Below are 16923 nucleotides of genomic sequence, written 5' to 3'. Positions count from 1 at the left end.
GAAGGTGGAAAAGCCATTATGTGGAATGCGTGAGTGATATTCCCCATGTTCCAGTGGTATTAACGAATGCTGGAAAAGAAAAATCACTTTATTGTGAGCCAAGTATTACAAAACCTAAGAAAAAGTAAAGAGTAGATCAGGCTATGCGACAGCCAGCTGGATGGCTGCTGAGAACAGACTCTTTTATGTGCTTTCCCGTTGCTGCTGAGAACCAGTTCCTTCATGCTTTTCACATTTGGAGAGCAAGCAGTTCTGTGTTAACTCTCAAGTCACATCTTCAATGCTTTTTTTTCCCCTCAGGGCTTTTGTGGATTTTATAAACATCAGAAAGTCCTGACTTGAAAACCTTTTCAGAATAACTTTAAACCTGATCCTGAGGTTGCAGTGGCATCCAACTGTTCTGAAAACACAGTACATAGCATTCATACTCCTCCCTGAATGGCATCTAATCCCAGGCTGGCACAAGAGAACTGTTGGGGAGTTCTGGTTCCTCCATGTTCACTACTCTTGTACACTTAGAGATCATTAAAAACAAGACAGACAAAATAAGCTTCAAAAACTCCTGAGTTGGAAGAACAAACACTGACATACATGGGCCTGTTCTAAAGTACACTAAAGCTTTGATCCGCATTTGCTACTCCAGAATCCTGTTTATAGGGAAAAAATTGAGTTTGGCTCGATCACAGGTCTGACAACTGACCACAAGCTCCAAAACAGTCAAGGACACAGGCCAGTGTACACTAGCCCCTTAATACTGAAAAGTCTGTCTCCTTCAGACTATATGGCAAAAACTCAGCAAAAGCCAGGGCACAGTCATCCCTACCCTAATGCCATGACCACATCCCTATCCCTGTAGTAGCCCTAGAAACTGGTACTGGAATGATCTGGGGGCTGGAGCTGCTGTCTTCACCTTGATAGCTGTTCTCCAAGACACTAACCAGATTTGAGGGAGGCCGGGAGATACACAGTGAAGCCAAAGCGCATGTTTGTAATAGACTTGGCAGGGTTTAGGGACAAGTAGCAACAAAAACTTCCCTGATAGTTCTAAACTCTTCAAAAGCCTGGAGCAACAGGAAGGCAATAGAAACAAATAGCAACCACAGACGCTTGTGGACTATACGTTAAAATTCAGGGATATAAATTCAGCTTTGGGTTTACTATGCATCTTGGGATGAACTCGGTCTCTGGTTTTCCTGAATGTTATTTCCTGGAGCTAGGTACAATTCTGGGGAGCACAGCACCACCTTCCTCAAAGAAGGCTCATGCCTGTGTATATTCTCCAAAGTAAAATTGGGGGTGGAGAACATCTAATCTCAAACTCTGCAGCTCCTTCCACAGGCAGACAAGCACAGCAGTAGAGTACCGTGGAGTGTCCTGTTGCCATCCCCCTAGCTCCTTTGCTCCTGCTTCAAAGTGGATCTGGACCACCAACTTTGAGCCTCCTGATGGGCCCTATTGTCTGGCCTTGAGACCTGACCTGAGCAGGTAAGGCAGCCTCCAAGGGCAGGGCCCATTCTTCCTCTTCAGAATCCTCTGCAAAAACAAATCAGAATTTCCCAGTCTGCTATCTCTCTTCAAATTGGTCACCAAATTCTCAATTTCCACAAAATAGGTATACGGAGGCAAAATGCCAAATGGCAAAGCTTTTCAAATTTTCAAAAGCTCTAAACATTTCACATTTTAAAATTAAATAAGCTTGAATCAATGTTCATGAAACACTTAAGAACGGAAATGATTTTTTACCTAATTTTCTTTTTCCCTTTTTCATCGTGGACTTTAAACTGAATTCATTTTATCAGTGTATTTGTTGTGACATGAGATAAACTAACAAGCCTGACAATGGGCTCAGGATGAGATGCTAAGAGATCAAATATTAATACAAAATTATATCATCATAACTCAACCATATTTATTTGTACAGTTTTTAAATTTTTAAATCAAAATTATGCTGCAAGACATTTCCTAGCCTCTAAAGATTCTATATTTATTTTATGCACATTGGTGTTTTTGCCTTCGTATATGTCTGTGTGCGGGTGTTGGATTGCATGGAACTGGAGTCACAGACAGTTGTGAGCTGCCATGTGGGTGCTGGGAATCGAACCCTGGTCCTCTGGAAGAACAGTCAGTGCTCTTAACCTCTGGGCCATCCCTCCAGCCCCCTCTAAAGATTCTAGCAATGAGAATTTGAGAAGCAGTGTCAGAGACAAAGTTATGCTGGGTCACACACTGGGAAGGTGGGCAAGTCCGCATTCATTAAGCATCTTTGTTAACTCTTTGCCAGATTAAAAAGGCAAAAGTGAGAGGCTGATCAGATCGAGCATGTCTACTGTGGCCAACTATGTACCTCTGAGAGTCTACTATTTCCTAGCCGTGATGGTATTTCTGTCTTGTTTTATTTTAAGCATAAAAGTGAGACAATCTTCCTGTCTCTGGAAAAGGGAGCAGATGCAGTACTTTGTGGCTGGTGATCCTGAGCCTCCAGCCATCTGGACACACAACCCTCTGCCCCCACAGCAAATGTTGATTTACTGAGCAGTTGGAGTCAGGGTGTGGGAAAGGAACCCAGCCTTCAGCTTTTCTCAAATGAAACAATTGTGGACCACACACACAGACACAGTGCTGGAAGGGATGAGTCACAAGTGTATCCTTCAGGTGCCCTGAACTTCCCGCCTCTTGACCTTTGAATCAGCTTCCACCTGAGCACCCTGCACTCAACACCTTTCCCTTTCCCAGCTACATCACTGGCCAGGCTTGGGAGCAGCTCTCCTCTAGCATAGATCCGCAGTCTACTGAAGGACTCCTCACAGCTAAGCTCGGGGTCTTTCTTAGGGACGACAGGAGCTTGTAACTAACCAGAGCCACTGCCTTCAGCCCTAACTATCCCTTCACATGCAACACCAGACAGTACAGCTCTATCTGTGCCTCCCAGAGAACCTTACTGGGAAACACAAAGCTCAGAAACATCAGAAAGATAATCACCTAACCCAGGAACACAGGTCAGATGTGGAGGATTCCAGAGAAGTCTGTAGGGTTTGGCATTCATGAAGATCAAGGCTGAAGATGCTACAAGACGAAGAGGCTCAGCATGAATCACTAAAAGCTAGGGGAGGTGACAACAACTAGCCAAACATTTGTGGGGGAAAAGATGGCAAACATGCTGGTTATTCAGAAGAGGAACAAGAATACACTGTTTGAGAGGTTAAAAATGGCAGTAACAGTTGTGAAAGTTAGTACGCTCTGCAATCTTTAAAAGGTTCAAGCACTTCAGCCTGAATGGAGCCTGGACTTCCTCTGAAAGGAATTGGCCACATTATTTACACTCGGTTACTAGAGTTTTTTCTTATAAAACAATAATGAACATTCCAATTTAATAGAGATAGTAATAAAAACATATAATAATCATTTTAAAGGAAAAGTCTTATTATCCATAAATGCCCGTAATTAAATCACAAGTGTCTAGAGAATAAGAGTTAATAAATAAGTTCCCATCCAGCTGGGCATGGTGGCACACACCTGTAATCCCAGCATTCTGAAGGCAGAGGTAGAATCTTTGTGAGTTTAAGGCCAACCTGGTCCAGAAAGTGAGTTCCAGGACAGCCAGGGCTACACAGAGAAACCCTGTCTCAAAACATTCCCCCCACACACACACCCTCGCCACACAAACATGCAAAAGCTCCCATCCTTCAGGGGAAAAAAAAATGAAGCCCTTTGAGAACAACTCTAACAAAGATATAGTAGCCCCAAGCCAGGCTGTGGAGGCACATGTCTTTATCCCCAGCTCTGGAGAGGCAGAGGCAGGTGGATCTCTGTGAGTTTGAGGCCAGTTTGGTCTACAAGAGCTGGTTCCAGGACTGTTACATAGCGATACTCTGTCTCAAAAAAAAAAGAGTAGCCCAATCAGGCAGGGTTTCTAAGTAAGGGAGTCTCTTTGTCATCATTGTTCCACAAAATCATTAGACCAAGGAAGATGTCATACAATGGTTCCTCACCTTGTGCCCTGTAAATAAGGGGAGAGTGTGATCATGATGGAACAGTCCTTGGCGGTCATAGCTACCCGGTACTGCTGCACCTGTGGAGGAAAGAGAGGGTAGCTCCGAGTCACAAGGCCTCTCCACTAAACAGAGCAACTATTTCCTGTGATAAAGCCTGACGGTGAAGTTAGGCTGACACAGTGGGAAACAGTCCCCATGACAATATACAATACACACACCAGCCTCCACTGTATCCTTTCACCTCTCACCGTGTGTGGACCCCAACTGGATCCCTGAGACTTGTGGCCTGCCATCAGTGAGTTAGCCAGTCTATCTTTGGGGAAGGAGGGAAGGGGAAAGTTGCCTCAGCTTTTCCATATGTTGACGACACCTGAGTATTCAGCAGTAATCCCTGTACCTTCTAGAAGATGCATGCAGTGTATTTGGGGGAAATGGTGATTATAGCCAATATAGGACACATTCTAGGGCTGTGAATCTATTAATTCTGCATCCTCAGCTTGCAGTGAGGTATCCCACTGTACAAAGAGAGAACTGCCAGGTGATGACGGGGCTGGACCAAGCACAGGTGCATGCTTCTGAACTAGCTCTTCCACAGAACAAGACAAGCAAAACCTGCCCAGAAACCCCAGTACCAATACTACACACGTGAGGCACGCGGATAGACCAAAGACAGCATCCACCATGGTCACCTCTACAACACACAATTTGAGCCAGTTTTTAATCCCCTTTGTTCTTTGGACCTTGGTACGTCTTTTGAGTATTTTAAACAGCTCCTGCTTTTACAGTTACATGAAAGGAACTGGCTTTACATATCATCACTGGCTCTAGCATCTGACCTGATGACAGAAAGTATGCTCTTTTCTCCCTCTCAACCATTTCCTCTGATTTTGCAGAAGCAGGAGGTGCTGCACTGGGAAGGCCTCACGTTGCACTTCCCTGAGGCAGGGAGGGGAAGGGGCAGCATAACCCACACCAGGCCTGCTGGCTGTTCTGGACCTTAAGAACCTGGAAGCTAGAGACACCCAGCTCCCATCCGCACATGCTCCAGTTAGCAAAGAAATTTGTAATTTCATGATACATAGCAAGAGGCCCAGTCAAAAAGTATACTGGGTTACTGTGTGTCACCTTGACACAAGCCATAGAGTCATCAAAGGAAGGAGCCTTAGCTGAGGAAATGCCCTGAGATGCAGCTGTAAAGCATTTTCTCATTTAGTGATCAGTTGGGGAGGACCCAGTCCAGGTGGGTGGTACCATTCCTGGCTGGTGGTCCTGAGTTCTATAAGAAGGCAGGCTGAGCAAGCCATGGGAAGCAAGCCAATAAGCAGTATCCGCCCATGGCCTCTCCATCAGCCCCTTCTCCAGGATCCTGCCCTGACTTCCTTCAGTGATGAACAGCAATGCTGAAATGGAAGGGGAGGGGGGTATTAACCCTTTCGTCCCCAGCTTGCTCTTTGGTCATGGTGTTTTGTTGCAGCAGTAGAAACCCTAATTAAGACAAAAAGGAAGAGTTCAATATAAAATGCCCTGAAGGCATAGCCAGTCTAACAAGGTACAGAACAAAAAAGCCATATGAGACAATCTGAAAACCTTAACAACTATCAAGAACTTTACATGATACAGGCCTAATCCAAATGCTAAGGATAACCAATCTGATGATCACAGGGAGAATGTGTAAGTCCTAGCCACTTTGGTGGTTTACACATACAGTCCCAGAATTTGGAGGAAACAGAAGGGTCAGGAACTCAAATCACCCTCTGCAACAACAGTGAATTTCAGGCCAGGCTGGACTCCATATACATCTTTTATGTGTGTGGGTGCTTTGTCTGCATGTTGTACAGTGCCCGAGGAGGCCAAAAGAGCATTAGATTCCCAGGAAGTAAAGTTACAGATAGTTGTGAGCCACCATACGGGTACTGGGAGTTGAACCAGGGTCCTCTCTAAGAATAGCCAGTGTTCTTTAACTGCTGAGCCATCTCTCCAGCCTTGACATACAAATATTAAATATTTACATATTGTGTGTATGTGTGTCTATATATGAGAAGGTATTGTTGCTACAGATCAAAGAAATGAAATTATAACAGTGTTCTTCGGTGCAGAGGAGGGATGTGCACGTGTTTCTCAGACGCAAAACCAAGGAGTGAGACTTTCACTTTGAGTATTGTTCAAGTAGGTTATTGAGCCAATTCAGTGGTAATAGCCAACTAGAAAAACTGGATGGAGTATCAGAAATCTCTGCTTGGAGACACTGCTGACAAGACAGAGGCAACAGGCTTTGGGTTTGTTTTACAAAGGAAGGTCAACCTTCAAGCTGACAGGACAGGAACCACATAAGTCCTCTCAGTGTGCACACTGCTGCTCCATTCAGATTCACACCCTGAGCCCAAGCTGGCAGGCCTTCCCAGGAACTGCAGCCTTTCAGAAGGATCAGCCCCAAAACTGGGTCACAGTGACACCAGCCTGCCAGTCCTCTTGGCAGAGACACACCTATTATTCTCTTTGGAAAGACAATGAGAGGCAGCAAGTATTTCTAAAATAATTGCACAAATACAATTTCTGACACACAAGTAAAAATATGCAGGCACAAGACAGAATAACATGAATAAAAGCCAACAAAAAAGCCATGTGAGAACCTAAACTTCCCCTCACTTTTTGCTAAGAAGTGGAAACTGCTCTAAAGAAATAACAACTATTTTGTTTTGTAAAAAGAGCTAAAGACTGAAAAAACACAATAGCAGAACCGGATATACACAAAGGGACTCCAGCTGTTGAGGTACCAGACACACATGCTGCTCCACTCAAAGAATCAGACCAAACAACTGAGGAGAACTGGAAACCACAAAAATGAGCCATTTAAATGTCTTAGCAAAACAACATTAAGCCTTTATCAGATTAACTAACAGGTGTGACTGAACAGGGCGGAGTAACTACACGGGCAGTGAAACTGACCAGTTAGTAAGCTAGGGCCCCGTGGCCAGGGGTGTGACTATCCTCCATTGTGTTCCCTGCAGCAGCAACTCCCACAGTTTGTTTTCTGAGAAGTGTTAACACTAATTACCCACAAAGATAGGAACTGGACAAAGAAAGGTAACAACTTAGGGGCTAAGACCAAAGAAGAGAAGAAATGGAGAGGAGGAAAAAGCTACCAAGAATTGCTAAAATAGAAGAATCAAAGAAAATACCCAGAATGTAGCATGGAAAGGAACAGAGCCACACAATACAGAGCAGAAGACTAACATGACACAGAGAATCTATCCAGCACATATGTGACTTCTAGAAGAGAGACACAAACAAATCTGTCAAAGTTAGGCCCTCTCTCAAATTTTAAGTCTAAGTAACAGAGTGTCAGGATTGATTTTTTAGATTTTATAAGTAGTGTGTGTGTGTGTGTGTGTGTGTGTATAGCTATATGAGTGTATGCACACAAGTGTAGAAGTGTTCTCAGGAAAAAAATGGCAACGGACCCACAAGAGCTGGAATTAGAGGTGGTTGTGAGCATCCATTCATCCTGAAGTAGATGCTGGGAACTGAACCTAAGTATTCTCCAGAGAAAGCAAGGGCTATTCACCAATGACACATCTCTCCAGCTCCTATATTTGCCAATATTTATTAATAATAAAATAACTAATTAATACAATGTTAATCCATCTATCTAGCACCCAGAATATTTTTAAACAAAAAAAAATTATAGAGGTTGGCAAGATGGCCCAGTGGTTAAGTTTGGTTCTCAGCACCCACATGAGGGGCTCACAACCACCTGGAACTCCAGTTCTAGGAGGTCCTACACCCTCTGGCCTCTGGGCACCTGCACACACATGGATGGTGTACGTGCTCATAAAATAATATTTTAGAAAACCATTTTTATGTCTATTCAATGACAAAGAAAATAAAAAAAGATGGAAAAGGCATTATTAAGCACAAGAATCTAGAGAAGTGCCCGGTGGTGGTTGCGCACGCCATTAATCCCAGCACTTGGGATGCAGAGGCAGGTGGATCTCTGAGTTCAAGGCCATGCTAGTCTATAAAGTGAGTTCCAGGACAGCCAGGACTACAGAGAAAAACAGCCTCAAAAAAAAAAATCTAGAATAGTTCTACTATGACAGAAAAAGGAAATTTGAAGGTAAAAAGTATATCCAAAGATAAAAAAGCCACTTGAAATGTTAAATGACAATTGAAACATACTTAATTCTAATGCTGAGTACCTAAAACTATAGCCTCATACAGTGAAGAAGGAAATCCCAAATCCACCCATTCATGAATCACTGCAAAATATGAACATGCACTGACACAATACAGCCAGGGACCTGAGGTGTAACTTGCTAAGTGAACCCCAAGGTTATTTTATCTTGCAAAAGAACCCTAACCCAAACTAAGGGCCTTGCAGTTTATGGTAAGACTGAAACGAATGCTGTGACCTCAGTTCTTCCACCAACAGCTCTTGACTACACAGGTGAGTCATGCAGTTGTTAAGTATGACATAGCACTGATAAGGAAATGCATGTGCATCTTTGGGAAAGACTTTTCTACTTTTAATATAATTAAGCCATAACAGTTTCATGCTGTGGAAAGGATGAAAAGGTTCATTTTAAGAGATTATATAGTATGAGCTTTTATTGTGAAACATCTAACTTTACCAGTCTTTCAGCAAGTTTTCTTTTGGGGTGTTGGAGGGTGGCAATGGGGAGTATTGATTTAGGGGTTTTAACTCTGTGAAATTTGAAAACAGGGCAATTGTTGGCTATGGTACTTACTAGTTTTGTAGTAATGTTTTGCTAGCCTGACTTTACTTACTGGTTTTACTGGTTTTTATGTTCATGGTCCCTGGTGACTGTTAGTCTTCTTGTTTGGGCTGTGTACAGAGTAGTGTCTCTTTTGTGTGTAGGCAGTCAGGGTGTGCGCGTGTCCTTTGGCTACAGAAACACACTGTGTGACAATGGAATGGGGTGTGTCTGGGAGTGGGATGCCTAAGCTTTAAGAGCATTTGTTTTTATTTAGAACAGTATTCCTCATCTTTTGCCTGCAGGCAGGCAAAGTGTACAGTATTTTTGTTTCTGTTTTACCCTGAATTTGTAAGTCTTTAAATAGCTTATATTATTATTATAGGGGAAGACAAGTGACTTGCTTAAAGTTGTACTCAGAATTCTTACTTCCTAATTTGTGTATTATAAATATTGAAATTAAAATTGTATTACTTCTGTTTTGGAAAAAAAAAACATGGGGCAAAGGCACAGGTCAACCACTGCTAGAGAAAACATCACAGGAACATAGAGCATGCACAGCATGACGCCATTACAAGATGCTAAAAGCAGAACAAAGCACTGCACAGGAACACAGGTCAGACTCCAGCTAGAGAGATTGCATATGAAATCTTAGTTGAGACTGAGAAGCAATTCCAACAGGGGCTCTGGTTGGCTTCTGCTCACTGGGCTATACATTTTTTTTTCTGAACATTCTTCTATATAAGTTATTTTTTCATAATCCAAACAGCTAATGAAATAAAGACTCAAAAAGTTAAAATGAAAATGTTTAAATAATCTCTTGCTTTGCAACTATATGGCACTGAAACCTACCAAACATAAATTCATTTACAAAACATCTCACAGAGGTGCTTATGTGCAGGAGGTGAAAATAAAACAATGTCAATATCAACATATTATTTAAAAAAAAACTTAATTAAATAGGATTACCGCCAGACAGTAGTGGCGCACACCTTTAATCCCAGCAGAGAGGCAGAGGCAGGTGGATCTCAATGAGGTCGATGCCAGTCTGGTCTACAAAGCAAATTCCAGGACAGCCAGGACTGTTACACAGAGAAACCTATCTCAAACAAAACAAAAAAACAAAAGGAAAAAAAAAATAATAATTACTTCCCTCCCCCCCTTCCTTCCTCAAACCTTTCCTACCTACCCCCACATTCTCGGTCCGTTTTTAGTTGTTTGTGTATCTGTGATTTCAGAGCTGACCACGCTGTGTTGAACAACCAATAAGGGGCTAATTCTTTTTCTTCCAGCAGTCAATAGTTGTCTATAGTTCTTTGTCTACAAACTTCCCCCTTCCACTTTAATGTGTCTATTGACATTGCCAGTGTTGCAGTGGTTTTTTTTATGCAGCTATTTCTAGAAGAGACTGTTTCACGGGAGACTGCCTCATACTCTGGCTCTTATGATCTTTCTGCCAGTTTCGCAGGGACAGTGAGGTCACAGAACTAGAAAAGAATCTACTGTTACCACTTTGCAAGTTGAGCGTACTTCATTACTACATTCTAAATCTTATCTTTATACCCACTGATGACTGTAGCTACCCATCCCCATCAAAGAAGCCTTCTTTAAAGCAAATGGAGACCACCGTGCTCGCTTCGGCAGCACATATACTAAAACTGGAACAATACAGAGAAGATTAGCATGGCCCCTGAGCAAGGATGACATGTAAATTAGTGAGGTGTTCCATATTTTTACAAAACATACAAAACAAAGAATGAATATTAAGAGCAAGAAAAAGGTCAAGTAACATATAAAGAAAAACCTATCGGAAACCATTATACTACTCACCCACTTCACCCCCAAAAAAGACTAAGTAGGAGGCACACCTGTAATCTCAGCTACGCAGATGGCAGCAGGAAGATTCCAAGTTTGAAGCTAGCCCAAACAACACACAAGATATTGCCATTTGGACCAAGCAACTCCACTCTTAGGCGTACACCGCAGAAAAAAAATATACAGCCGCATAAAAGCATGTGCACAAATATTTACAACAGCGCTGATTGTAAAAGTGGTCACAACTGAGATGTCCATCAACTGATGGGCAGGTGTCTAAATTACAGTATGTCCACTGTAATGGAATCTGAGCCATGAAAGAGAATGAGGAGGTGAAATCTGAAAGTTATCTATGTCAAAGCTGTGCACAAAGGCTCACACGATGACTCTCGTTTATATGCAACACTCAGAGAAAGAATGCAGTTGCTCAGGACTGCAGGGGCAGAGACAGAGACAGCTAAGGGTGGGTTTTAAGTGATGTGGTTGTGAGTAAAGGACAGGGCATGAAATCGCTGCTAAAGAAACAGGACAAAGAGGACTGATCTGAGTGGGAGAGAAAGTAAGGCAATAAGGGCCTAACACACAAATGAATCTGACAAGCATGTCTAAAACAATACTCGAAACTGGGACTTTGAAAAATGTCTTCTCTAGAGCTAGCTGGTAGAGTGCTTGCCTAGCATGCTGCCTACCACACCCAAAGAAAACCTGAAATAAACAAATACCAAATGATAAGTACACACACACTGGGAAAAACTAAAATTAAAGTACCCCAAGTCCTGTATCATGTGCCAACGGGGGCCACAAACAATTGAGCAGCTTTACCCTTTAAATATGTAGGGTGTACTGGACACGTTACCATGGAAAGAATCCAAACAGGTAACTTCCAAACCATGGAGTGAAGACGAACTAAAGAAGCTACTAAGTAATGGAACACACAAGTCAGCACACTGATGGGGAGCCTCACCCCACCACTTCCCCACACCTGCCTCTGGGACAGTTTTCCCGAGATACAGTCCCTCTCGTTTGTATCCTGTTGATGGATGTTCCTGAACTACAACAGCAGTGCTAAGTGGCTGCCAAGAGACAAGAGGGCCCCCTAACCTGAAACACTGGAAGCTGGCCTTCCTGGAAAGTCTACTTACTACACCTCCAGGCAGTGCTCAAAATGTTAGAAATCCGGCCTGGTCTACAAGAGCTAGTTCCAGGACAGGCTCCAAAGCTACAGAGAAACCCTGTCTCGAAAAGCCAAAAAAAAAAAAGTTAGAAGTCTGAAAGCCCAGTGTCCTGAGATGACAGTCTAACCTAGTATAGAATGTGCTGAAAACACGGGTTGTCACAGTTCTTCTGTACATAAGTCCTCATTTCTCTGGGATAAGTATCTATGAGGGCATGTGATGGTACATTTGACATGAAAACCTATCAGCAGCCCGTCTCAGAGCCAGTGCCCAACACCAGCACTTTGTATGTTCCCAATGGATTTCTTTCAGCCAGTTCTAGGTAGCTGTGTAGACTACATTTACTTGGGTTTTCTGCCTCCTTCCAGGTACTCACAGCTGGATGCGGCAGCCTCCAATTGCTGCACCATGACCCAGAGCTTTCCCTTTGGAGTTCCCCCAGCTTAAGAAAGTTTCAGCCTGCACCTCAACCTCTTTATAAGACCTTCTCAATCCCTCTCTCAAGCCTCAAACACAGCATAGTTGTCAGGCTCTCAAAAGTGGGGGCCGGGGCCACCACACACTGGAGCCTGCCTCTGAAGAGAAGAACAGAGCCAAGATAAATTTCACTTAGAGCCTCCCTCTCCATCAGCTGCCCCAGCCCATCTGAGAAACGTTGCAGTCACTCTGCTTTAAATCTCTGAGTTCTAGGCAGGGCGGTGGTGGCGCACGCCTTTAATCCCAGCACTCAGGAAGCAAAGCCAGGCAGATCTCTGTGAGTTCGAGACCAGCCTGGTCTACAGAGCGAGTTCCAGGACAACCAAGCCTACACTGAGAAACCCTGTTTCGAAAAACCAAAAATAAATAAATCTGAGTTCTGGGCTGTCACTGTTGTGGAGGGGAGGGGTATTACTACCTCAGGAATGCAGTGCTTCTCAGTGAGTCTACTCACCTTCCTTAATGCAAAGGCCACTGTCCCATCATCTTCAGTAGACAGATCAAGCAGCTTCTGGTAAAATACTTCATCATAAGGCCCATCTATCTGTAATGTTTTCCTGAAGGAAAAGCACCAAGACCAAATAAACAGGATGACAAAGCTCCTGGAGACTTTCACTCACTAATGCATTCTGTATCACACAGCCAATCTAACAATTACATGCTTTGTTTCAGAGGCAGCTAAGAGACGTTGCTTGTTCTCATTAAGCCTGATTCTATACCATCAAGATCTTCAACAACCCCCACAGTTCAGGGGAGCCAGGCTTAGCCCTCAGCTGTTCACACACCCTTAGGCAAAAGCCAGTGAGGTACAAAGAGAACTGCCCATCAGACACTGCGGGTGTGAACTTGGGGACCACAATGCAGGCCCAGGGCCCTAGATGTGATAGTCAGAGAAGCTCAGGATCTACAAAGGCAGTGGGCTAACTGGAGCAACCTGTGGGACAACACTGCCCTCTGCAGGCCAGGCCCTGACATACGAATTTTGGAATGGTCACATTTTTAAGTTCTTTATTTCTGTAAGTGTCTTAGTGATGAACCACTAATCTCATATGGACCCTGGCACACACACATCCCAAAGGGGACTTCCTCAGCAGAGAGTTGGTTGTAGGGGTCTTCTGGAGCCAGGTTCTGTCTGGGAGATTTGTTTTGTTCTGGAGTTCAGGCAACCTTAACCAGCCTAGCCTCATAGCTTCCTCTGGCACCAGCCTCACCTCTCCTCAGGAAACTCCTCCAAGTAGCGCTCAACCCGGTTGTATAGAGGGTAGAGGCCTTCGATGTCCATCTGGTCCAACATCTGTACCTGGAGGGTTTTGTATAGAAGACAGCCCTTCGGTAACCCCGAGTGCTCTGGGGTGTTTTTTCCTACCAAGAACATCAAGGGAGAACGAGAGCAGGTTCATTATCAAAACTTGAAGACTGTGGAGGGAGACCCAGGCCGGCGCAGACAGCAGAGTTCACCCTGGGCTTAACCACTGGGCATTACAGACATAGCCGGGGCCCCAGCCTAGCACTGAGGGCAGACACTGCATTCCTTATAAAACTACAAAGATGACTGAGCACAGACTACCGTTTGCACCTAGTGGCTCTACACACAAAACAGATGGAGACTATGCCTCTCCCCTTGGGCCTGTGCTGTCCAAACACTGACCCAGAATATCCTTTAACTCTATCCATGCTCTAGAAGTCACTTTATATTGTAAGCTTAAAGATAGTCATTCTACATGAACTTCAGCATCCTCACCCCTCCAAGACCAACTGGGACCGTTTCCAGAGCCAAAACCCATTAAGCTCACATATCAAGAGGGTCAGGGTCTGCCTGCCACAATATGAATTAAGCGTGCAAAGTAATGGACAGTGGTCAAGACCATTAGCAAGGTCCTGTCCTCACTGGGACAGATGAGAAAACAAAGCTCCATCCTTCACTCATGCTCTCTCACAATGACGTGTACAGTATCACCTTAGCTGAGGTCTCTTAGAGCCAACTAAAGGAAAAGATGAGGGAGGGAACATGTCTATTCAGACACTCCAGCAACATGCTCTCAGTCACACGTCAGATGCCCTGTGTCAAGACAGCAGGATGTCCATGCAGTGAATGTCTACCCCAATCATGGTAGCTAAAAGATAAAAAACTACGTGTGCTGACAGATTCATGCTATTTAAAAAAAAAAAACACTGGGTTACAAGAAAACATGAGTGTTATTTCATTGTTTCAAATACTGCTTACCCATGAGTTAGGTCTGTTTGCACATTAGTGTCAGAAAGGTCTGTGAGAGAAGACTCTGGTGTCACCAGATCACTTAGGTGCCAGCAACTATCTATGTCCTTCCAGACACATTCTGGAGCCAGGGACCCTGAAAGCCTGTCCTCACTCCACAGTGTTCAGCCCAGTCACAAAGGACTCCTGGTCTCAGTTCTTGTCCGACAAGCAGACCAAGGAGTCTGCATCCAAAGTCAAGATGATGGTCAGAGGGGAAACGTACAGTGGAGCACGGACTCACTGCAGCACACACACAGGATACAGGCAGTACTAGTAGGAACTATACAGCCCAAGTATGTCAAGCAGCTTAAAAACCCAGATAAAGGTGAAAAGCAAGTCTCAACTCTCTGTGAGTCAGCTAAGCCTCATTCTGTGGAACCATTACAGAACTAGACAGCACCTCCAAAAGTGCCACAAAGCCAAGCAAGGACACAGAAGTCACATTGCAGGTGCCACTCTGGCTACTTATGGGGAGGAATAGTCTAAGTGTACCTGTAGACCCACATCCCACTGGAGAAGGCCCAGCCCTACCTTGGTGATGTAGGCTCCTGCTGAAAGGGCTGGCTTCACAGACACGTGGGCCCTGGAGCCCAAGCCTCAGGGCACCTGCTCGGCCTTTGTCTGAGCTGCTCAGCAGCACCCTCGTGATAACACGCACCAGCTCCCGGATCACGGCCCTCGTGCAGTGAGGCCCACTGGCCAAGCCATTGGAAGGGAAGAAGAAGGGCTTCAAGTGGTGGGCAAGCTCCTTCAAGTCAGCCGCAGGGCTCCGGGCATCACCACAACCATAAATCAGCTCGCCATTCTTCAGGCAGGAAAAAGAAGAAAGGGAGATGGATCACACAAGCTGACAAAAACCAGCAGGGCAGAGCACAAACAGAGGACCCCAGTGTTTTTAGACGAGGTAGTCAGGGTTGCTGTACACTAGCTCCTCTGAAGAATCCTACTCTCCGTGCTGTATCACTAAGCATGAGTCAGAAAGAAAGGTTCAGAAACTTCAGGCCAGCACCCTGGACTGACACCATCAGACAATGATCTCACAGCATGTCTGAGCAAATACTGTCCACAAATCCCCAGTTACTTAAGGGCTCAAGCAGTGTCTAGGGGTCAGATTAGGCCCCATAGACCCCAGAGTCGGTGATAAGAGAAGTGACCTGACATAGAAATGTTCCTGCTTTAAAACTGTCGCCCTTCTTCATAGAACCACACAGCATTCAGACTGAGCACTCAAGCAAGGACGCATGCTGACACTGGGTTATGACAAGACCTGAGCTAGGAACAACACCAGAAGCATCTCAAGGCTCTCTGAATACATGCTTTCATAGTTAAGCCACATGGTGGGTCCTCTAACACCCTCCAGTCCAAGCAGACACAACATCACAGCACCTGTAAGGCTCTTACCAAAGATACCAGAGTTTCCCCAGAACTACGGCACAAAATGGAAATGCCTTCAAAGAGCAACAGCTAAGACACTGAGGCTGTGGGTGTGTGAAGCTAGGGTCTCAGGAGAGCAGTAATAGTCAAGAGAGTAGGGTGACCCTGGGAGGTATGGCTATCTTCTCCCCATTAGATCCTGGGGTGCCTCTCCAGATACTCCTATCTAGGTGCTGTCCAAGGGAAAAACTAAGGCACCGCTCACCATGCTAGGCAGGAAGAAGAGGGTGACCACAGTGGAGCTGAGTTAGTCAACTGACATCCAAGGTAGGGTCATTTGTGCTCATGATGAAGCTGGCCCCTCCTCCAGGCCCAAAAGTGGTCAGGGAGTCCTCACAGTGACACCTTACCCCAGCATCAAGGGTCTAGATTTGAGGGACATTGTAAATGTGAAATCCAGAGATAGAGTTTACACATACAAATATGGCCATTCAAAGATTTCATAGGACATCTGGCATAGTCACAACCTAGGTAGCATAGACATTCTATAACAAGGTCCACACTCTTTGAATCCTACACTATCTCTAAGCACAAATGTCCAGATGGGATCACTGACCACAGCCAGGCAGCTTCTCCAAGCCTGGACCTTCAGAACTTCGGGAATGTTCTGCTTTGCTGGTTTGCAGAATTTCAGGGAGCAGCGAATGCACAGCATCAGACAGAGAAGCCCGAGAGCTGCCAGGGCTCACCATGCTGAACTCACGGCCGGCACTGCTGCCTACTGCTTTAGAGAACACAACAGAGCCAGCTAGGTGGCTCAGTAGATAAGGGTGCTTACCACCAAGCTTAATGACTTCAGTTTAAAGCCAAGGACCCACATGATGGAAAGATAGAACTGCAAATTGTCCTGTGACCCCACACACACACACACACACACAAAGTAAAAGAGATCAATTTGTTTATAATTTTTAATTTTAAGCCAGGCCTTTAATTTTACACCTTTAGTCATAGCACTCTGGAGGCAGAGGCAGGTGGATCTCTGAATTTGAGGCCAGCCTGGTCTACAGAGGGTGTTCCAGAACAGCAATAGCTACACAGAGAAACATTGTCTCAGAAAA

The 16923-nt window shown here is 44.6% G+C and overlaps 1 protein-coding gene and 1 non-coding gene across 2 annotated transcripts in view; one reads left to right on the top strand and one right to left on the bottom strand.

The window, feature by feature from the left end:
- The window catches only part of Ippk (inositol-pentakisphosphate 2-kinase), a 44016-nt gene that overhangs the window by 1018 nt on the left and 26075 nt on the right, over nucleotides 1-16923 (bottom strand). The window contains exons 8-11 of the mRNA XM_013349140.2: nucleotides 14963-15236; nucleotides 13386-13536; nucleotides 12629-12731; nucleotides 3990-4069 (exon numbers count right to left, since the gene is read on the bottom strand). Of these exons, the coding sequence (XP_013204594.1) occupies nucleotides 3990-4069; nucleotides 12629-12731; nucleotides 13386-13536; nucleotides 14963-15236 (608 nt within the window). The remainder of the gene's footprint in view (nucleotides 1-3989; nucleotides 4070-12628; nucleotides 12732-13385; nucleotides 13537-14962; nucleotides 15237-16923) is intronic.
- On the top strand, nucleotides 10336-10442 carry LOC113456898. Its single transcript, XR_003377624.1, has one exon. It is a non-coding gene; the product is annotated as a U6 spliceosomal RNA (small nuclear RNA).

This window comes from Microtus ochrogaster, chromosome 16, assembly GCF_000317375.1.
Source record: "Microtus ochrogaster isolate Prairie Vole_2 chromosome 16, MicOch1.0, whole genome shotgun sequence".
NCBI classification, from domain to species: Eukaryota; Metazoa; Chordata; class Mammalia; order Rodentia; family Cricetidae; genus Microtus; species Microtus ochrogaster.
The sequence above is the reverse complement of the archived record's forward strand: the minus strand, read 5'-3'. Positions and strand labels throughout refer to the sequence as shown.